General features: G+C 59.6%; 1 protein-coding gene across 1 annotated transcript; it reads left to right on the forward strand.

The window, feature by feature from the left end:
- Positions 1-1,376: 1,376 nt before the first annotated feature.
- On the forward strand, positions 1,377-3,271 carry TMEM270 (transmembrane protein 270). Its single transcript, XM_060649755.2, has 3 exons — positions 1,377-1,505; positions 2,458-2,853; positions 2,956-3,271. Exons 1-3 carry the CDS (start codon positions 1,434-1,436, stop codon positions 3,193-3,195), a joined length of 708 nt encoding a protein of 235 aa, XP_060505738.2. The 5' UTR covers positions 1,377-1,433; the 3' UTR covers positions 3,196-3,271.
- Positions 3,272-22,507: the final 19,236 nt, after the last annotated feature.

Raw genomic sequence — 22,507 nt, forward strand, 5'->3', positions numbered from 1 at the left:
TCTGTCTGGACCATCCTTCCCACTTCCTCTGGGAACTTCCTACCCATCCTTCAAAACTTAACTCAAGGAGGCTTTTCTTTTTAAAAAAAAAATTAAAAAAATTTTTTTTAACGTTTATTCATTTTTGAGACAGAGAGAGACAGAGCATGAATGGGGGAAGGTCAGAGAGAGAGGGAGACACAGAATCTGAAACAGGCTCCAGACTCTGAGCTGTCAGCACAGAGCCCAATGTGGGGCTCAAACTCACGAGCCATGAGATCATGACCTGAGCCAAAGTCAGACGCTCAACTGACTGAGCCACCCAGGCACCCCACAGGAAGGAGGCCTTTCTGAAGCCCCAGTGACCCCCCAGTGCCATAATGTTTCAGCCACAGAGGGTGGGAGGGGGAGAGGCAAGGCAGAGGACAGAGTGGAGGGACTTTGCACGCTGCACCCTCCAGCCCTCAGCTGTTGCCCCAGGAGAGGAAACAAAGGGGCAAACAGGACTGCCCTGGGCAGAGGTCATCCTTTCTGTTCCAGGGATTCATAATGGCAGGTTTCCATGTCCAGTTGGGCAGGTTGTATCCTGCACAAGGTGCCTGGCTGAGGTGGCAGGCGAGGACTGAAATCACGCTGTGTGCAAGGGCTGAGGCGGCGCCCACCCGTCTGATGGGCACAGAGTCACTTAGCCCCACACTACGGTAGCCTGTCCAGCAGAGGGAGAGCTTTAAAAACATTTCTAAAAGGCACGAGAGCCTCCTCCCGCAGCCTCCTGGGGCCACCTGCAGGGACCCAGACAGAAAAGCAATGTGAGAAATGCTGGGATCAAGGTTCTGGTTCTCCCAGAATTCTAAGCCTTTGATCCTAATCCCAGCCTCCTGCAAACTTCCAGGGATGCTCCAGGCAGCCTGTGGCCTCCTGGTTGCCCTGAGCGGGCTAGCTCAGCAAACTGTCCCCTTTCCTGCAGCCTCTGCCTCTCTCCTGAACCCTGGGGCCTTTAGGTCAGCACACCTTTCCTCCCCTGTCCTCCTCTAGCAGAGTCTCAGGTATCACGAGGGTCTGAGAGGAAAAGTCACAACCTCATTTTTCCTCTTTGTGACCAGGGTGGGGGTGGGGGAATGGGGAAGGAGCTTTTCCATCTGCCTCCAAATACTGTGTCACCTGTGGCCTTGGGGAATCAAGATTTCTATTTCCCAGGCCTTGAATACTTTGGGATTTCCAGGGATGTGGGCGGGCCAGATATGGAGTCTATGTCCCCAGGGCCATCTCCAATCAGGAAGGGGACTGAGCATAGAAGAAAAGTACCCTGCTTTTTGTGCCCTGGAGAGGCGGGAGGCAGGTAAAAGGGGGTCTCTTGTGGCAACTGGGTCCCCACGGTAACTTGGCCCCCACCCTGCGGTATCTGTGAGGTCACCCTCCCTCTCCCAGCTGGACGAAGGGGAGAAGGGCCAGACATGGAGGCTGTTCCTCCTGTCAGATGCAGCCTCTTGGGGATTCTGCTGCTGGTGGTGAAGCTCTCGGTGCTGGTGAGTGGGGAATGGGGGTCACTGGGGGGGTCCACCCAGCCATCCACAGCCACCTCGGGGCTGTTGGAGCCCATGGGCCTGGCCCAACCTGTAGAACTGGGTGACTGCCCGCCTGCCTGGAGTAATCTGACAGCTCTCAGGAGCCCCATCCCTAAGCCACAGTGCCCACGGTGGGACACATGGCCACCCCCAGATGGCTGTCTCCTGCATCGTCCCCTAGGGCTCCAGGTGGTCCTCTGGACAGTGGCACATGAGGTCCAGACAGAGGGGATTGGCGTTACTCAGGGCTGGGGGCTTTAGGGCTCTGACGAGGGACTGGCTGTTCAGCCCCAGGACTCAGGTGGAGCTTTCCCGTTTACAGACTCTTTCCCCACCCAAGCTCACTCTTTTCTCCCAGTGGATGGGAGACATCATATCCACCCTGTCACCCAGGACAGAAGCCTGGAGATCTTCTTGGGACCCTCCCTCTCCTTCACCCCTCTCCATAGTGTGACAGTGATGCCCCTATGCCTCACATCTCTCTACCCCCTGGCTGCCCTCTGCCCCCCCAGCTGCCCTCAACAGACAACTGGTGGGCAGGAAAGCCCAGGCGCTTGGGAGAAAAAACTGCCCAGGGTTCAAATCCTGCAGGATCAGAGGGCTGGGGAGATGGTCACTCCTTATGTAATAATTAATAATAATAATAATAAATCAGCTTCCTTCAGTCTAGAGTATTGTTAATAATCACTTAAATCCAAGGGAAAGAAAATGAAAGATAATACGAAACGCCTTCCACAGTCCCCACCTGAGAGTGGAGTCCTTAGCGGCGGGCAGATGAGGATCATTCTTGTTGGGAAACTGAGGCCTCGACGTAAGGAGGCCCGGTAGCCCCACCCCCTACGGCAAAACCCGGGGCAAGCAGGGTCCCTGCCTCGGGTGGGTGACGATGGGCTGGCTCTCCCTGCTCCCGCAGCTGGTCCAGAACCGCATCTACCTCTACAATTTCCTGCTCCTGAAGATTGTCTTCTTCAACCGCTGGCTGTTGGGGCTGGCCCAGGAGGCCTGGGGGTCCTGCGGCCCCGAGGCCCACCCACCCCCTGGGCTTGCAGCCAGCCCCGTGGGCCGGGTGCTACGGGCCGGGCTGGCACCGATGGCAGTCCCCGTGTGGCTGGTGTGGGCCGGCGTGCTGGGCTGTGTGCGGGCCTCGGGCCTGGCCTGGAAGCAGCTGGGCCTGTCCGCGGCCACCTGCAGGGAGCTGCTTCTGTCGTGTCTACACAGCCTGACGCCGGTAGTGTTGCTGCTGTTGCTGCTGACCAGGAGGCTGTGCCAGAGGGCCCGTGGCTGCAGCGTGGTCTGGTTGCTCAGCAAGGTGGGCTGCTGAGGGCAGGCCTGGGGCACTGGGCAAGGCACTGGGGCGATGCCACCCTGCGAGCTCCTGGTGGCCAGCCGCCCATCCGCTTATCCCCTCCAGGCTCTGCTGGACAAGTGTGCGGTGCCCGAGCTCCTGGCTCTGCTGAAGCGTCTGTACTGGTGGGTGGAGAACGCAGCCGCGCTCACCTCCTGGCACCTGGCCTATCTCGTCGCCTGGACCACTTGCCTTGCCTCCCGCCTGCTGCAGGCTGCCTTTGAGCACACGGCCCAGCTGGCCCAGGCTCAGGAAATTGAGCCCCAGGAGGGCTCAGGGCCCGTGTCCGAGTCCCCCACTCCCTGAGCGCCCGGGGCCCGAGGCTGGGCCAGCCCTGTCAGAGCATGGGACCCCGGGAGAATTAAAGTGTGTCCCCATCTGCCTTTCTGGATCTGGTCTGGCCTTCTCGCTCCGTGCCCTTCTTCTTTACTGGTGTGTGTGTGTGTGTGTGTGTGTGCGTGCACACGCGCACGCGTGCCCTAGGGCTGCCCCTCGGAAGGAAATCGCATTCTGTGGGCACCTGATATGTGCCAGATGACCTTCTCAGACACTTTACGTACATGATTTTGTTTAAATCTCATAACATCACAGGCATCAGGTTTGATTAGCTCAATTTTCCAGATGAGAAAATTGAGCCTCAGAAGGGTTGAACATTCCCAAGATCCCAGAGTAAGTCAGGGAAAGTTCCAGCAGTGGAACTAGATTTTTTTTGTTTTTCAGAACCTCTAACCTTCTCTAGGTCTGTGCCCCTGATTCTCAGGGCTTTAAGGGACATGAGTTGTTAGAGACTCTGGCCTCTGGGGGGTGCCAAGGCCTCACATTTCAGAGATTTAGAAAGTTCCTTTTGAGACGCAGTTCCTCCTGAGCCGGTCTGCAGCTAACCCATCCATTCATTTACACTCTTAGCCACTCAGTTTCCCACTCATCCATCCATCCATCCATCCATCCATCCATCCATCCATCCACCTATCCACCCATCTATCCAGCCAGCCAGCCAGCCAGCCAGCCATCCACCTATCCAGACATCTGCCCATCCATCCACCCATCCAACCATCTGTCCATCACATCCATCCATCCATCCATCCATCCATCCATCCATCCACCTATCCACCCATCTATCCATCCATCCATCCATCCATCCAGCCAGCCATCCATCCATCCACCTATCCACCAATCTATCCATCCAGCCAGCCAGCCAGCCAGCCAGCCAGCTAGCCAGCCATCAATCCAGACATCTGCCCATCCATCCACCCATCCAACCATCTGTCCATCCATCCATCCATCCATCCGCCCACCCCCTCATCCATTCATTCCTTTGCCTGCTTACCCAACCACCTACCTACCATCCATCTACCACTCATCCACAAATCCATCCACAGATCCATCCATCTCCTCCAGGAAGAGGGAAACATCCCAAATCTCAGCCAATCTGACCTGGGCAAGCTCAGGCTATAGTGGGTCAGACACCCACCCTGTCCTTAAGCCAGTGATTCTGTGAGAGGAGGGGAAAGGATGGTTTCGTGGGAGTTAGCAATCACCCTCCACTCACTCCCAAGCCCGAGGGTGGTGTGAGGGTGGGCAGACATTCCAGACAATTCTGTCCTATGTTCGCCTTCTGCGTTCTGGTTCCCAGGGAAATTAGGGCCAGATTCCTGCCCTGTCTCCCATATGAACCTGCAGATGGCCCAGGGTAGGTGTGGGGGGAACTTCTGGGCCCTTTCCCTGAGTCTGAGGAGCAGGCTTGGCCTGCCCGTGGGGGGAGACATCTGAAGGGCTCCCATCTGGCCAGCGAGGCAGAACATCTGCTGGGAAGGGCCCTCGAGGCCTTGGTGCTGGAGTAAATGTGACTGGGATTCCAGAACACACGATGTGCAGGGAAAGCTGGGCGCTGAAGTGTGTGAATCACCGCTGAGGCTGGGGACTCGGGGGATGGGAAGGAGGCCCCAGGGCAGTCGTCTGGAGCTGCATGGGTCTTGAGCTGTCAGGGACCAAGGTGGTGCTTGACAGGACTGTGGCCTCTGGGGCTTGGGGTACTGGCAGCAAGGGAGGGGGGCAGGCGGAGCGGGGTCTCAGGGGCGAAAGGGGACAGGCAGGGCGGTGGGCTTGCACGTGGTGGGGGCAAGGAGGGGGGACGGGACAGAAGCCAGGAGGGGGCTGGGCGATGGGCTGGAGGCCGGGACCAGCAGGCAGGCTTGCGTAGCCCTGGCCAGCGGCTACTGGCCAGACTGCATATGTAATACTAGTATTTTTCCTTTTACTAAATTAAAAAAAATTATTTTATGTTTATTTATTTTTGAGAGAGAGAGAGACAGACTGCAAGAGGGAGAGGGGTCAGAGAGAGAGGGAGGCACAGAATCCGACTTTGGCTCCAGGCTCTGAGCTGTCAGCACAGAGCCCGACGCGGGGCTTGAACCCACAAACTGTGAGATCGTGACCCGAGCCAAAGTCGGACGCTTAAACAACTGAGCCACCCAGGCGCCCCTCCTTCTAAACTTTTACAAAATCACCCACAATTCGGACGTGTTAAGGTAAAAATGCGTCCTTCCTCCCTGGTTCAAAACTTGAGAGAAAAAGGGCTCCTTTCTGGCCGTGAGTCGTTGCATCCACGCAAACCTGCACGTGTGCTCACACGACACATCTGTAGAGGGGTCTCTGGCAGGGACCCACCGAACCATGCACGTCGGTAGGTGACAGACTTTTCTGCCTTTGACGACCTGCCACGCACCCTTTCCCGAGGCGGTCCGCGTGGACGTCTTGTCCTTTCGAATGGCTGCACTGAGCTCTCAGGGCAGCTTCCAGTTCGGCCCTTCCCACCCTGGGGTTCTGGAGGGGGTGAGCCCCAGAGGAACGGCCTGGGGGCAGCGAGGGGTGCAGATGGGAGGTGGCCCCTGTCCCAGAGAGCTCCTCTCTGACTCTCCACCTGCCACATGCTCTGGTCTTGGGGTTGATGTCTCTGGGGCTCAAGGGACTGGGGCCGGGGCCGCTGGCCAAGGCTGGCAGAGGGCGAGGGCCTCACCTGGCCTTGGACCTGGGGTGCAGGGTGGGGCTGACAGACCAGCCGGGACTCAGGACGCTGCTGCCCTGAGTGTGCCCACCTGCTCAGCTTGCCCCCCACAAACAGCCGGCCCCCACGTCCTTGGCTGCTGGCGGGAAGAAGCCCCAGCAGGCAAAGGCCCGACATGTACTTTCCACATAGGGGCTCTGCAGGGGGGCCTCCAGTGTGGCTGCCTGGGCTAAGTGCCCGCTAAGTACCTCAAGGCCTGGAAGGTAGAGTAGGTCCGAAGGCAGTTTGGGAACCCATCCTTTGGGCTGCTGCGGCTGGGAAGGCTTCCTGAAGGAGGGGGCATTGGAACTGGGTTTACAAGAGAGGCATGTACCACAGGCCCTGGGCTCTGGCCCCAGATCAGCACTGTCAGGCTCTTAACCTCTCTGGACCTGGGTTTCTACCTGCTGTTGCTGATATGTGACCAGGGAAAGGGCCCCCCGCTGGGTTTTAGGACACAGGCTGACGTCGAGTCTGCCCCGGGCAGCGTCCAGGCTGGGGAGCTGGGGCAGCTCTGAGCAGGGGGAGGCTTGTGAGAGGTGACGGCCTTCCAGCCCCGAGGCCAGGGCCCGAGGAGAAGGTTCCGTAGGTCTGGCCTGCTTCTTCCTGTGACTTAGATGAAGCTCTGCCCTCTCTGGGCCTCAGTTTCCGTGTCTGTGACCAGATGATCCCCCATGAGCTAGCCAGCACTCGAGGGGGCCCCACGGACCTGGACGCCTCAGCGGGGAGGTGGTCTTGAGCAGGGGGAGCTGGGTCTACGTGTGTACCCTACTCGAGCCGGGGCCTGGCTCCGTGGAACTACACGTCTAGGCCTTGGCTGTAAGTCCTCTGGGGCCTTCTGAGGCCCTGGCATCCGGGGACTGGGGTTTGGGAGAAAAGAGGGGGGCAAGACCCTGCCCCTGGCTGCCCCTCGCATGCAGTGGGCAGATCAGAGGCCTTGGAGTCAGAAAGCCTCAGGGGTTTGAATCCTGGATCCACAGCCTCCTGGCTGCATAACCTTAGGCAAGTCCCTGAACCCTGTGAGCCTCAGTTTCCCCACCTATGAACAGGCATGATCACAGCACGTCCGGCCTCGCAGGACTGTCACCGGGTCTGTGCGTGAGGCAGGAGGGACTGGGTACCCCAGCTCCCTCTGCTGCCTTCCCAGGGGCTGCGGATCCCCGTTCTGAGGCCTAGGGCAAGGGCGGTCAGTCCATCTGCCTCAGGCCTCTGTGTGTGTGTGTGGAGGGGCCCTGGCCCGCCGGAGGAAAACAAGTGGGGGGCAGTGAGGAGGGGGGGACTGTGGGCAGGGTGGGGGGAATTGGCTGAAGGGCCGGCCAGCAGCTCCACGCAATCTGTCTGCTATGCAGTCCCGGGCCTGGCCTGTATTTATTTATGCTGAGCGTATATTTATATCAGCCCCTTTCTCATTAATAGGACAGGAAATGGCTGGAATTGTTACATACCTGGCCGCCCAGGGGTCCCGCTCCGCCAAGGCACACAGGGCGCTGGCTGCCCGGCCACGACTGCGAGGGGCCCCCTCCTCAGTCCCCGGCCTGAGTCCCTGGCCTTTCACTGACCTCGCTTTGCATCGAGCCCCCCTTCGCTTCCTTGAGTTCCTACTCCGTGCCCCCCCCACCCCCGCCGAGCATACAGCCCTGGGAAAAGGGGGTTCATTTTCTGGCTGTTCCCTGTCCCCCAGCTCCTGACCCCCTCCCGACCTCAGGGGAGACAGAAGTGTGAGGTGCCGTCCAGGTCCAGCTTACAGAATGGGGGAGCACTGGGCAGACGGAAGGCAGAGCTTCAGAGTGAGAAATCAGGGTCCCCTGATTTGGGCATGGGGTCCTGGAGCCCTGGGGTGGGGTGTGGGCAGAAGAGAAAGTGACGGGGTGGCGAGAGCCCTCCCGAGGTCCCCGGGGCTCTGCTCCTCAGCAAAGCCAGGCTACACGTCCACCAGGATGCACCCTGCAGGTCATAGGACCCCCGTGCATCCGACAGGGGCCCGACAGGGGGTGGGGGCTCATCCTCGTCCCGTCCTCCTGGCCACCGTGGCCAACCGAGGCTTCCCTGCTGGCAGCCCAGCAGCCCCCTCCCTGGCCTTCACGGCTGCCCTTGGAAGCAAGCCAGAGTCTGTTGGGCCTGGGCCCCAGGTGGGGCTGCCGGGGCTGAGAGGCGCGGCCCCCTCCCCAGAACGCTCTCCTGACATAACCAATTCGTTTCTGTGCCTCGGCCCGCTCCTCCAGCCAGTCTCCCCTCCCAGGCCAGGCTGTGCTGTCCTGCTGTCCCTCCCCTGGGTGGCTTTGCTGGGGTGGGGTTAGAAGGAGCCTGCGGGAGGCCCACCTGCCCTGGGGGGGGGGGGGGCGGGTAGCTGTGCCTGTTACCCTCCCCGCAACTGGGGCCCACGAGCTGTATCCACTCAGAGCCTTTTCCTAGGCCAGGTCTCCTGGTGGCTCCCCTGTGCTCAGCTGGGCCTGGCCTCTGACTTCTGCCCCCTGCAGCCTCAGTGCCCTCCCGGCTCAGAGGCCAGAGCGGGGCCAGTGTGCAGATATGGTGACTAAAGCTTAGAGGCGAGGGCCTTTCCTGAGGGCCTGCCCTTTGCCCTCACCCCGCTCTCTCAGCAGTACGTCTAGGGCCTGGGGCAAAGGGGTGGGAGGGGGGCGGCTCCTGACCTTGAGGAGGGGACACTGAGAACCTCCAGTTCTCTAGGCCGGAGCCCCCCTGGGTGGTGGGGGCGGCTGCTGCATGCCTGGGGCTCAGGCAGGGGTCTCTGGGTTTGTGGCCGTCCCACCATAAAGGGCAGATGTGCTATATGGGGACAGGAGAGACAGGCCCCAGGTAGAGCGCCACGCCCGGGTTCCTTCTCCCCAGACGCCATGTTGAGCCACCAGCCTGCACAGCCCCACGTCCGTGGCCGAGCCCTGGCCAGCGGCAGGTGCCTGGTGCTCCTCCGGCCCTGCCTGGCTCTGCCTGGCCTGGCCAGGTGGTCTCGGACAGGTGGCTCCTCTGGGAGCTGCCCGTTTGGAAGATGAGGACCCTACACCCTGCACGGGAGCTGTGAGGCCCCGACGAGGCAGGTGAGGGGCTCACACAGGATCCGGCACATGGTGGGTGCTCAGCAAATAGGAATATCTCTTTCGTCACCTTCACGTGGCGGCTAAGTGCCTGGGGCCTGGGGCTCAGCGGTCAGCTCGGGTCCTCTGCCCGGCCGTGTTCCCGTCCCTCCACGTCCCAAATGGACTAGGGGGGAGGCCGAGGGGCGGCCAGCTCCTCGGAGATTCCCCTGGGGCTGGACTAGGTCGCCCACCCCACAGACCCTGTCTCAAAGGTCAGGGCAGTGTCTCCTCTCGATGCTTGAACTAGGAGGTCCAGGTCACCTAACTGTGGGAGCCTGGGAGCATCTGTGTGGGAGGGAGAGGCAAGCATCCGTCCCCGAAGTGTCCTCTCCCTCAGACCCTCTGCTTCAAGTTGGGGTCCTGCCTGTCCCCGGCTTGTGTGACCCTGGACAGGTCATTGGGCCGTCCCTGCTCGTGCAATGAGGCGTAAGCCTTCAGGCTCCATGGCTCCTGAGTCAGAGTCAGAACCCCTCTTGGCCCTGGGGTTTGGGGTGCTGGAGAGGGCAAGTGTGGAGGCCCCTTGTTCCAGCCCCCGAAGCCCCAGGCCTGCACGTCCGGCTGCTGCAGCTGAGCGCTGCAGGGAATAGATAGACCTTGGGGATAGACCGCATCCGTCTGGAGCTGTGTCCGCCCCCACCCCAGACCCACATCTGGAGCCCAAAGCCGGCTAGCCGGCTAAACACGGAGCATCTGGGCCCCGAAGAGCCTGCTCCCAGGTTAATGCGGCCCATCTGGGCCCCTGGTTGCTGCTCCGCCCTGTCTCCACAGCGGATGCTGGCGCACATCTGGAGGGCTGGAGCCCTGTGGTCGCTCCGCCTTCCCGTGCTGCCTGGGGTTCCCTCCCCGAGGCCGGGGTCTTACGCACAGAGGGCTCATTCTTCCTTTCTGGATGACACGGCTCCTAGGACTTCCCCTGGGAGCTGCCTCGGGAGTAGCCCAGTTTTGACATAACGTGGACACATGTCCCTTGCCAGAAGTGGGGACAGCTGCCACTCTGCAGCAACTCACCCTGCAGCCCTTGGCATCGCTTGAAAGAGCCTCTGGGGCCCCCAGCGTCGTCTGCCCGCCTGCTCCTCCCCACGGCACCCAGGGTGCCGCGGGGCGTGTCACTAGCTCTGGGGGACCATCCTGGGTCCCTGTCACGAAGCCCACCTCACACGCTGTGTCTGGCTGTCACTTCCCTTCTCTTCCTCAATTCCCAGCCAATGGGGGTGCTCAGCAGGATGGGGGCAGACGTCTCCCCAGAGGCCCCAGACTCAGAGAGGAGAGCTTAGAGAAAAGGAGGTTGCCCGAGGGAAGCAGGCTGCCATGCAGCACAGACTTCGTGGGGGCAGCCAGGGGGGAGGGACGCAGGCCTGGGTTGGAGGAAACTTGTGGGCCATGGGAATTGCCCAGTGGCGGCCTGGACTGGTTCCTCCTCAGACCGCCCTTCTGACCTCAATGGGGACATGGGGCCCTAACGAGAAAGGCGTAGGAGTCTCGTCACTGTCATTGGGCTAGTGAGCTCCTAGCGCCAGGCCCAAGCCCCATTATTCCAAGATTCTAGGCTTCTGAAATGCTGCCTTCTCAGACTCTGAGCTTCCTGTGACTGGAGGTACAAACAGCTGTCAGGTACATAGGACGGTGGGAGGAAGCGGGGGGAGAGCGCCCTGAGAATGCAGGCAAGTGTCTCTAGCCTGTGGCCTGGGCCGAAGGCCTTGCTGTCTCCCTGCCCGGAATGCTCTCTGCTCCGCCGCTGGCCCAGCCTCCGAGGCCTGGGGGTGTGAGCACAGAGCCCGCCGATTCTGCATCCTGTGGTCGAGCTTTATCAGAGCATCACTGGCCCCAGTTGAAAGGAATCCTTCAATGCCGTAGCCTCCAGTCCGGAGGACCCGGGGCATCAGGCAGTTGAAACCACAGAGCTTCATGCCTCCTCCTCTACCTCCTGTACCCACGGAAAATTTGACTCAACAAACATGCAAGACGGAGACACAAATAAAAAAAATCACAAGGGGTAGCATTTATTGAGTCTTTACTGTGGGCCAGATACCGTTCTGAGGGCTTTGCTTGTGTTAACTCATTCCAGCCTCCCTTGTGAGGGAGGTACCGTTGTTATCACCGACCCATTTTCCAGACAGGGAGCCTGAGGCTTCAGGTCCACTTAGCCTTTGGGTGGCAGAGCTGGGTTCAAATCAGGCAGTCTGGCTCCAAAGCCGGGTCCTTGACCACTGCTCCTCATTGCCTCTCTGCATGTGGGCAGACCCGGGTTGGGGGTGGGATATGGAGACAGATGGAGAAGGGACAGAGTGAGGCAGAGACAGGGGTGGCTTTTAGGTCCTGGCAAGTGATGCTGCTGTCCCCAGCCCAGGAGGAGAAGCACCACCAGCTCATCCGCGGGGACCATCTTGTCCCGTCTCCCCAGGCCCTTGTGTGAGGTGTCCAGGCACGAGGAAAAGTTCCTGCCTCGTCAAGGCCTCCAAAGTCAAACAGAGAGAGATTTTGTATTATTATCTGAGTCCTGCCGGCCAGGGAGAGAGCTGCTTCCTCTGGCCGTTCTAGAAGGCAGGTGTCTGGGGCTGCTGGGGGCTGTGATGGTCAGCCTTAGGCCCACCTGCTGTGCTAGGTCTTTTGGGGGGGACACCTGGTTCTGAGGTGGGGGCACTGTCTGGGGGTCACTTAGAGCTTCTGGGGCTGTGGCTGGGGGTCTCTATGAATGTGCATGTGTCGGGGGAGGGGCTCCCTCTCTCTGCTTCTGCCACCATCTGACCTGCCTGGGGAATTAAGCAGACAGAGGGAGGAGAGGGCATTCTGGGACCATTGGTGTCATCTCTGGATTCCTCTGACTGACACCCCTTGTCCCACAGCCACCTTCCTACAAACTCACTGGGTGAGGCTTGTGCCAAGCACCGTGGGGAGGACTTTGTCCTGATGTAATATCTCAGTCCCCACAACCGTGGCAGGAAGGGATCGTGCTTATCCCCATTTTACAGATGCAGAAACTGAGGCTCTTGTCCACACGGCTGACAAGAAATTCAAACCCAGGCCTGTCTGACTGCTCTCACTGAGCCCCTAAGTCCCATCCGGGCCCAGAGGGCTGGGGAGAAACCATTTCCCAGACTCCAGGGGCTGACCCATGCTTCCCAGATTCCCTGCCTGACACCCCCATTCCCTAGCTGGCTGGTTTCAAGGGGGCCCAGCCCGGACTTGGGGGCCGGCTGAGTGCCAAGGGGGAGGACAATAGGAGTAACAGGAGTGGAACCCCTCTCGGAAGTGGGGGGAGGGCAGCCCAGGCCAGGCAGGCAGGGCTTTCTAGATGGACTGGGTCTCAGGTTCCATGGGATGGGGTGGGCAGCCGTGGTGGGGAGAGGTCACCCAGGCCATGCTTTCTGCATGCATTTGAGGCTCTGTGGTCCAGGCCTGTGTGGGGAGACCGAGGCAGGAAGGACGGATGTTGGTCTTGTCCTTCTTCCTAGGGGACTTGGCTCTCTCCGGGGGGGTGGGGTGGGGGGACTCTGGCCTGAGGAGAAAGGAAGTGGAGGAGGCTCTTGCTAAGACCTAGATTAACTGGACTCTACACGGTTGAACTTGGCAAGAGGAGGAAGCTGCTGGTTCAGCCCAGAAGGCACCTCCCTCCTCCACCCTGGGCAGGCTGCGGGTGCCGGAAGGGGCGGTGGGCTCCGTGCCCCCGCCTCGGGCTGCAGACCCCCAGCAGGCCTCCCCGACCCGGGGTGCTGTCCTTCGACGCCCAGCGTGTCACCCAGGCCTCACGGAACGCCCGAGTCAGATGGGGAAGCTAGTAGCTTGGGGGAGAGCCCAGAGCCCTCTGCTGCCACTTGCCAAGGTCCCAGTGCCTGGACCACTTATTCGGGGTCCATCCTGGTCCCCAGGACCAAGTCTCCCTGGACCTCAATGCTCTGGATGGGAACCTGGGTGCCTAGGATAGGAGACTGGTTTCCACGGTGGCCTTTGAAGGCCTGTGGATCACTTCGGCCACCACTCATTACCCCGTCCCCCAGGATGGGGGTCCGGCCCTGGTCTAGGCTCCTGGGCTGGGACGAGGTTTCTACACATGCCTCTGGACTATCAGGTCAGTGGCTTTGTCAGCTGGCCCAAGAGACGCTGCCTCTGGCCTCACTGCGGGTGCTTCTCATTCCCTCCTGGGGGGCTGCTGACCCGTGGGCCCTGGTGCTGGGTCTGCAAGGGCGTCATTAGCATGCCCTCTCCTTCCCCACCTTGGGACGGGCCCTCAGGAGCCGGGTCCCGCCATTCACAGCCCGGGGGGGAGGGGATGATTATTAGCAGGTGCTCACGGTGGTAGAGGCCTGTCCACCTTCGAGGTCTGCCCAGGGTGCCCAGCTCCCCCTCTGCTTCCTTCCTCCCAACGAAGATTTGGGCAAAGGGCTCTGGCCATTCTCTCGGTTCACAAACACTCTGGCAGCCTCCTTGGTGACAAGCCCCGGGCTGGGCAGCAGAAGTCCTTGCCCTGGGTGAGTCCTGGTCGTGCTGTTAGAGGTTCTAGGGCCTCGGATCACCTACCTCCTGCCTCTGGCCTCAGTTTCCCTTTCTGAGGAACAGGGTTGGATTTGAGATGTTCAACAGAACCTTCTGGCTCTTGCTGAGGTGAAGCCCACCCCTCACCCGACTGTCCAAAGCCCATCACCCACCCACCCCCATTCCCAAGGTCCTGCGACTGCCCGACCAGTCCCCAGGCTGTGCCCGTGACCCTCTTTCCAGTCTCGCGCCCTGTGGGCCTTGTTACCAACAGCGAGAGAGAGTGAGAGCGAGAGAGCGTCTTCTTGCCTTGCTCCCTCTTCAAAACCAAGCAGTGGGGAGCCCGTCAGGGAGCAAATCCTCCCAGGCAAACGAGGCCAGTCAACAAACAGGCGACCAGGACAACAAGGAAAGATTACGAAACTCAGATTCAGGGAAAGAGGCCACTCCAAGCCTCTCTCTGGGACAGGGGGCGGCGAAATTGGGCCAGGCCTGTGGGTCAGAGCCTGCCTGGCCCGGACTATTTTTGTACTGTCTGGGGGGTGGGGGCTGATGAAATCCCAGCTGCATTTCACCAAAACACTTTCCCCTTAAGCCCGAGCTCCATGTGGTTCAAATTCATTGTCACTTAACTCATCACTCAAGGTTCTGAGCCGCACCCCGCCCCCCCCCCCCCAGAAAGACAAAAACACAGTCTCTGGCACGCGGGCGAGGTGGGCGTGAGGGGTTGTGACAAGCGGGCTGCCTGCCTTGACCTTAGCTGCCCCTGGCTCCTTCCATCCGGGCCTCGGTTTCCTCCAAGGTAAGAAGAGGCAGGCCGCTGTGCAAGCCCCACGGGGACTTGGGGTCGCTGACCCTCTCCCCTCCACCATGCCCCCCCTACTGCTGGAAGCAGGAAGCTGCTGTGCCCCCCAGTGCTGTGCGTGGGAGTGCCCGGAGGTCACTCCACGGAGGGGTCGCGTGGGCACACGTCTGTGCCAATGAGCAAGGAGAGGCCAGTCTGCCTTTTCTTCTTGAGGCTTTTTTGCAACGTTTGTTGGCTGGCACCTGGTGTTCTTCACCTCAGGGCTCGTTGGGGTTGGCGAGGCCCGAATCCCAGCGATGGGAAGGGCCGCTGGGAGGGGAGCCACCAGAGGGCATTTTTGTCTTTATCACACGGGGGGACGGTGACCTCTGCTTTTATAAACTGCCCCGACCCGTGGCTTCCCGATCTGGGTGGCCACGGCCGCGCGTGCGTTGGATGACGGGCCCACCTGCCCCTATTCTATTCTGGGTGCCTAAGGCACCCAGAGTGCTCCAGGGCACGGCGGGGCTAATCCACTCCTGGGTCCCCAGTGCCCGGCACGGGGCTTGGCGTGGGACCTGAGGGCTACACATGCTTGTTGAATGAATTAATGCATTTCTCAAATCGCATCAAAGTGCTATTTTCATTATCTCCAGGCCAGATGCATCCAGGGCCTCGGCTTTCCAGATAAATATTGACAATCTGGCCCTTGCGTCTTCCGCAGGCAGGGACAGAGCTCTCGTTCTGATTTCGGCAGGAAGGAAAGCCCCAGTCCTTAGAGAGAGGTGACCCGGAGCTCCCCTCCCGCCCACATCAGGGACCCCTAGCACCCCTCCTGCTCTGCCGCCCCCTCTGCTGGGCCACCCCGCCAGCTTTGGTCTGTGGTCCCCAGACTGAGGGGGCAGCCGGGTGGAGCTCCAGGAGTGTGCTTTCCTGGGCAGGGTCAGGCAGTTCCTGAAGCAGCACAGTTGTTTGGGTGCAAACATTTCCCTGCATTGTCCGGCTTCAGGAGGCAGCCAAGGGTCTGGGCAGGAGGCGGGGAGCTGTTCTCCCTTCCACCCCAAAGAGGACACCTCAGAGCTCACAGGTGGGGGCTGGGAGGTTGTCCCAGGCCTCGGGGGGATGCAGAGGAACTTTCGGCAGATAGAACGGAGGTCTCTGCTGGGTAGCAGGGGATTTAGGTGGAGACACAAACTGGTCTCTGGTCCAAGTCCAGCCGAAGGATGAGATTATATCGACCCCAGGGGCTGCTGGGAGGTGCCTGTCATTCTCATGCAGGTGTTCCAGCCTCTCTTCCATGAACAACAGACTGCCACCCCCCGCCCCCTTTCAGTGAAGCTTGCCCCGCCTTTGAGGCTTCTGCCCAATGACACCTTTTCTGGGAACAGCGGCTCTGGAGACGGGGTATCCTGGAAGTTGAGGAAAGGACATCCATGCTGATCCCTGTGGGTCTCCAGAATCTCCCGCTCTCTCTGCCACAGGGCCTCGGAATAAGACACTCCTCTGACTTCTGCTTACCTTCCCTGGGGCTCCGGAAAGGAGCTTGTCTGTGTCTAGGTGGCGGTGGGCAAGGGTGTGTATCCCAAGGGATGCTCCATGGAACGTTTTTTGGTGGGGGGTGGGGGGTGGGGAGAAGAAAATCGTCTGGCTCCAATAAACTGGGGAAACACTGGACTAGACAAAGTCAGGCAGGACTTCTCAGAGCCTTTGATTGTTAACAGGGGCTTTGATCTCCCAAGAAGGGGCACTGGCATGCAGTGTTTCCCAGCCTTATTTGATACTGGTGCCATTTTTCCTCATGGAATCTTTCCCAGGATGAGTGGGACATACTCTGGGCCGTGCATGTTTAGAGGGCATCTAATGGATTGGAAATGGCAAATCACCCAGCAGAGATGGTGGCTGTGGCTGAAGATGTTTCTCTTTTTATGTCAAGTTTGAAATCACCCTTATGGCATCGGATGAAGTTGGTCCCGGGAGGTTGGCCAAGCTAGCGTGGAGATCTTGGCTACATGATTTGTCCTCTCTTCCTTGGCACGGAGGGGAGATGAGCTGGCAGGTGGACAGAACAAAGGGGCTAGGGACAGACCTGTCCATCTCTCTAACTTATTCTGAAAGTACGAGCTACGATTAGGTCGGTTGTGGTTGAGGTTGGGCGAGACCCAGGCCACAGGGAGAGCTGGGAGGACTTCACTCATCAAGCTAGTGTGACGTTCTAGAAAGAGCCATCCTGGTGTCAGGGGAGATCTGAGTCCAGGACCAGATTCTGACTTCTTTTTTTTTTTAATGTTTATTTATTTTTGAGGTAGAGAGAGACAGAGTGTGAGCCCGGGGAGGGGCAGAGAGGGAGGGAGACACAGGATCCGAAGCAGGCTCCAGGCTCCGAGCTGTCAGCACAGAGCCCAACATGGGGCTCGAACCCACAAACCGCGAGATCATGACCTGAGCTGAAGTTGGACGCTCTACTGACCGAGCCACCCAGGTGCCCCTCGAAGACCAGATTTGGGGATGAGTTTCTAAGACTGGTACCACTGCTCAGATCCCTGTCCCTTCCTCACAGCAAGAGTCCCTGGGCCCCACCAGCAAGCTCAGCTCTGCCTCAGGTTCTGGGGCCCAGCCTGACTTCAATTAGGGGCTTTTTGAAGGAGCCAAGCTCAATGTTCAGGTGATCGGCATTTGATCTTGTGTCCCGGTTCTGATCACGGAGGCTCAGCTTTGCTCCTAGGTTCCCTCTTGTCTGTCTGCTGCTGGACGTCCCCGTCTCTGCTTGGGTCCCAAGTCCCAGATGCCTGTTGCTATATCCCATTGGCCTGCTGGGCCCCTTCTTCCTGTCCACTCTGGCTCGTCCTCTTTGCATCTGCCTGGGCCCCAGGCCTGACCCGCTGGACGGGCTCCCTGTAGGTGACATTGTCTGAGAGTCTGTTCCATCTCCGAGGGAGTCCAGCTGGTCGGTCCTTCCCTGTCTCAGTCTGCAGCTCTCAACTGTCTCTGGGGCTTGGACACCGGACAGGCAACTAGGAACCATTCTACGTCAAGCCTCTTGAAAGTCATTCAGTCATTTGCTCATTCAATTGCATATTCTATCAACATTTGTGGAGTTGACCTTGGTCACACTCTAACTCAGTGGTTCTCAGACCTGAGCGTGCATCCCTAGCCCCTGCAGGGGCTGATTTAGTAGGTCCGGGATAAGGCCTGATAACTTGCATCCCTACCAAATTTCCAGGTGATGTTGATGCTACTAGTCTCGGGGGGAGCCACACTTTGACGGGACAGGTCCAAGCTATTGTCAGCTATTAAAGTCCACATATGGACCAGCTTATCAGACCACTGAAACCAGAAGCATCCTCCCACGGGGAGGTCCGGACAGAGGAAGGCTTACGGAAGGACGTGGACCCCAGGGCGGGGTAGGTGAGATGTGCCAAGAGACAGACGGAGGACAGAGAGCTGTTTGGGAGCACAGAGGACAAATTCGTATTTTTCCCAGGCTGGGCCAGGCCCCAGAGGTCAGGGCCTGGGACAGAAGGGAGGCGGCAGGCCCAGAGAAGGCTGGGGCCACACCGAGCAGAGGCTGGGTTTCGGCCGTGGGCCCAGTGCACCTGACCCGTGGGGCTGGGAACAATGGCTGGGCCGGTGCTGCCTGGCCAGCTGCCCCAGCACATCTCTGTTTTCCTTCCCGGCTCCGATCTCCCGGAGCTCTCTTTGCTCGCTCCCTCTCCGGCAAGCCCATCCTGTCCGCTGGCCCCTCGACAGCACATTCCTTCGTGCTGATTTCTTCTTTGCGGCTACAAGCGCACGTTCTCACAGTGAGGAGGGGAGTGAGGCCAGGGACCGGGGTGATGCAGAAGGGGGCTCAGGCAGGCCTCCCTGGGGCCCTGGCTCTGCACTGAGACCAGAAGGCACCTGGAGGGAGGAAGGGGCACGCCCTCAGGCTGGGGGTTCCCCAGTCCCCAGCCATCCCTGAGAACTTAGACTGCTTTTCCCCCGACTCTGTATCTCCTGCTGTTAGGCAGGGCCCAGAGATTGGGGGTTCCTGCACTGCTAAGCCCTGGGCCCCTGGGCCCTAGCCTTATGCACGGTCATATCAGCTGCACCCTCTGTGAAGCATGGCCCTGTGTATGCTCTGCTCCTTGTGGAGGAGGGCTCAATGCCACAGTGGAATGTTCCTTTCTGGAACAGGACCTCCCCCTGGCTCAGGCCACTGTTCCTGAAAGACCTGTGTGCAGGGGGACGTATGTGTCCAGTGTTCCATCCAGGATGGCCCTGCCCAGCCTTTCTTTTATCCTGCCAGGGTCACCTTGCACAGAGGCAGGCAGGCTGTGACGCTCCCCTTCCCCCTGATTTGATAAGCCTGAGGCCAAGGAGTATGGTGCTGGCCAGTGTGACACAACATTGCAGTGGCCTGTCCTGTCTCTCCTTTCCTCATACCTGGGTGGCCCTAACATTCAGGGGAGTCCACCGCCTGGTCTGGCAGCAGGGGGGCTCGGGCTTATGCCCTGTGTCCCTGGAGTCTTTCCCAGTCTGTTTATGCTGGGACAGGGCTCTGCCTTGGCATCAGGTTCAAGGTTCAATCTGGGGTTGCGGTCAGAATCAGGGTTTAATCTGGGATTGGGATTAGGGTCAGAGGGGGCTCTGGGGTCAGCCTCTATTTCAGATTGGAGTTCAGTCTAGGGGTGGAGATAGGGTTCAGTTTGGATTCAGGCTTGTTCTGGGGTTGTGGTTGGGCTTAGCCTAGGGTGGGTGTTGGGGTCACTCTCGGTTTGGGGGTCAAGTCTCAGACTAGTAGATACTCTGTATTAGGACAAGACCCTTGTGTGGAGCTGGTTAAGGTGGGTATATGTTAAATTTAAAAAAAAAATTAAGTTTATTTATTTATTTTGAGAGAGAGAGAGAGAGAGAGAGAGAGAGAGAGAGAGAGAATCTCAAGCAGGTTTCACTGTCAGCACAGAGCCCAATGCCCGGCTCAAATTCATGAACTGTGAGATCATGACCTGAGCTGAAATCAAGAGTCAGATGCGTAACCAACTGAGCCACCCAGGTGCCCCAAGGTGGGTGTATGTTAAAGATGATCCCTGTCCCCAACCTTTACCCTCACAACCAGCTGCTCCCTGATCCCTGGAGCCTCTAAAGGGCCCAGAGGCAGAATGAGGGCTGGGCTGTGGGGGTGGGGAGGGCACTGCAGCAAATCTGTCCTGACGCCTGTGCTGGAACTGGGGGCGCAGGGTGGACCGGCTAGCCCCTTGGTTCTCTCCAGGCCTCAGTCTCCCTGTCTGCGAAGCTCCACGTTGGGGAGGTGGCTTGTGCTGCAGAAGCCCGGACCTGGCAGCTTGGGCAGCTGTATCGAGAGCTGGGCATGGGGAGGGCAGTGGGAAGCCCCTGCAGGAGCTGTGGCCTGGCAGGTGCGGGGAGGAAGGGCAGGTCGGGAGAACCAGGGGCCATGCTTCGCTTCTGGCTCTTCTCTCCCTCTCCCAGCTTAGCCCCCTAATCTGGCCTCCTCCTGTCAAAGCCGCAGACACAAAAGAGAAGCCCCGATTGACGTCAGGCGAAGCGGCCACAGGGCCTCTGTCCCTCCCAGAAGTTTGGCTCTGGTGCCCAGTGTAGGATATCTGTGGTTTTTAAAAGGTGAAAATGGCCCATAGCCCCGCTTCTGTGTCTCCACCAAAACCTGGCAAGACGGGTGGTTTGGGGGAAGGTGAGCTCTGGTGTCCTGGTCCTAGTCCGGAGCTGGACTGGACTGCTGAGCCCCCTCCCCTCGATGGGGTCCCCTCACCGGGCCCCCTCCCTTCCCTCCTCCCTCCCACTCACTTGCAGACCCCAGAATCCTGTGCTTTTCCGTTGTCCCTAGCAGCTGCCCCCACCCCCCACTGTCTCTCCAGCCCCTTCTCCTTCCTCCCATCTCTGCCCTCATCTTCCACGTCCTTCTCCAGGCCTGTGACCACTGCCCAGCCCCCCCGGGGCTTCATGGCTCATGGGTCTTAGGGCACCCCCTTCCCAATTACACCCTATCTCCAAATCTCTGTGCCCCTAACACCAGCCCCAAGCCTGGCACACAGCAGGGGCTCCATGAGCCTTTGCTGCATCGGGAGGGATGAATTCCTCCTTGAATCTCCGTCTCCACTCACGCTCTGCCCCGCTTGGACGTGGACATTTGGACCACCGGTTTCTGGGAACCATTCTGCATCACAAGCAGTGGCCACTGGGAGGAGCCTGGGGAGCCAGATGTCCGTGGCGCCTTCGGTCAGCCTGACCCAGCGCAGCCCAGGGGTGGCCCTCCGTGCAGACGACCGTGATGGCCAGGCTCCCTGAGGGTCAGCATACGGTCATCAGGCCTGTCCTGCTTCTCGATGTCTGCCCTGGGGACCAGAGTCCCTTGTTCTCACAGTCCAGGAACGGGGAGAGAAAGACCCCATCTCTGATTCTCGCCCTGAGCCCTCCTCATCTGCTGTAGCCTCATGGCTGCTGCTGGGCTGCGGTGAATGTGACCATGACCCTGCCTTACTTAATGCCCTCAGTTTCCTGTCATTTACGGAATATGGTCCAAGCTGCTGACACGCTCATGCCCATCATCCCCTGCCGCAGTTGGCCATCTCTCTGAGGCTTTATCCGGCCCCTCCCCGGGCCTAAGCTAAGCAACCTGCCTCCTGCCCTCCCGGGCACCTTGCTAGAACTTGAGGTCTCCTAAGTGAGGGTCGGTATCTGGGCAGCCCTGGGCTAGCCTTGAGACCTGCACCGTGAGAGTCACCGTGTGATATGGCAGGAGCCTGCATCCTTTGCCCCCCATTGTACTGATGAGAACATTGAGGCCTGCAGAGGGGAAGAGACAGCTCACCCCAAAGGCCTCTGATTCTTCTTTGCAATTTTCCTTTTGTTGACCTATTGCTGTCTCTACCTAGGGTCACCTGAGTGGGCTTCACAGAGGACTGGACTGTCGGGGAGAACACCTCCTCCGGGAAGCCATCGTGATTTCCCGCCTACCCTGCCAGCCTTCTGAGCCATGGATGCTGGGTGCTGTCCAGCTGTCTTGACATCAGCTGCCAGGCACGGTACCTGTGAACACCGTCACCAGAGTCTCACCTTTACCACTGGTGCCCTCTGACCTTGGGCGGGCCCTTGTCGTCGTCGTTGTTGCCGTTGTTGTTGTTAAGCTCCACTTGACCTATTTATGGAACAAGTGTGTTGCACTTGAATTCTGAGGCTCTGCGGTGGAGTTAGGGTTTGTTCCGGGAGGCCGAGGCCAGGGTTTTGGTGGCCTCTTGCTGTGTGCCCCAAGTGTCGTTGAAAGATCACGAGTAGGAGGCAGCAGGTCCTGGGCGAGAATCTATACCGGCCTCTCCACGACTGTGTGGCCTCAAGCACATCCCGCTCTGGGCCCCAGTTTCCTACAAAACAGGGAAACCTGCCAGGCCTGGCTTCCTTCGGGGGTTATTAAATGCGATCGTGGCTTTGGAGGTGTTTGCTAAGTTGAACAGCACTGTGCAGGTGGATGTGGGGGCTCGATGGCCCACAGCGCCCCGCGCAGGGCTCAGCTCAGAGGAGACCGGGCGGATGACCGCACATGGCACCCTGCCGAGGGAACGTGGCAGGTGTCTGGACGCCGCGTCCCCAGGCGACTTGTACGGGCAGCATTCCCAGCAGCTCATGCTACGTTCCCAGCCGGTCCCACTGCTGGGCCAGCCTCCCTGCTGTTGGAGGGGCTGGGGGGCGGGGGGGGGGCACCTGGCACTGGCCCAGCCTGGCTAGTCTCCCACCCATGTTTTGTTCACAGTTTGGAATGTCCTGGGACGCGGAGCTCGGCTCCCTGGGGAGACACTGGTGCCATCCCCTTGATCTCATCTCTGGACAGGTTCTTGTTCATTCCAGCCTGGGACTCGGCAGGCTCCCAGCCCCAGCCGCTGCCAGTCCCCGTCCGTCTGTGTCTGTCCCAGCGCTGGCAGCCAGGAGCCGTGCAGCTGGGAGCCGGGGGGCTTCCCGGGGGGCGGGCTTCTCCTAGCCCATCTGCGGCGGGGCCCTGAGCATGCCTCCAAACCCACTCTCCGCAAGCACTTTTCCAGCTGCTTCTCTTCACAAACTCCTTTCTTTGCCGGTGACCCCCTGATACTGAGGTCCCGAAGTCTGCTTGGACTGATGTTCTCAGGACCTAAGGGACTGGGGCGGGGGCAGAACGTGCCAACCATCCTGATTTCCGTTCCCTTCAGTGGGGCAGACGGTGCACAGAGTAGGCCCCGCTAAGTGTGG

The sequence above is a fragment of the Panthera onca genome, chromosome E3, assembly GCF_046562875.1.
Source record: "Panthera onca isolate mPanOnc1 chromosome E3, mPanOnc1 haplotype 2, whole genome shotgun sequence".
Lineage (NCBI taxonomy): Eukaryota > Metazoa > Chordata > Mammalia > Carnivora > Felidae > Panthera > Panthera onca.

Excerpts from the sequence above, each read along its gene's own strand:
- TMEM270 (XM_060649755.2), top strand. The coding sequence starts at position 1,434 with ATGGAGGCTGTTCCTCCTGTCAGATGCAGCCTCTTGGGGATTCTGCTG. Across the intron at positions 1,506-2,457 it reads TGGTGAAGCTCTCGGTGCTG|CTGGTCCAGAACCGCATCTA; the intron begins GTGAGTGGGGAA and ends CTGCTCCCGCAG. Across the intron at positions 2,854-2,955 it reads TGGTCTGGTTGCTCAGCAAG|GCTCTGCTGGACAAGTGTGC; the intron begins GTGGGCTGCTGA and ends TATCCCCTCCAG.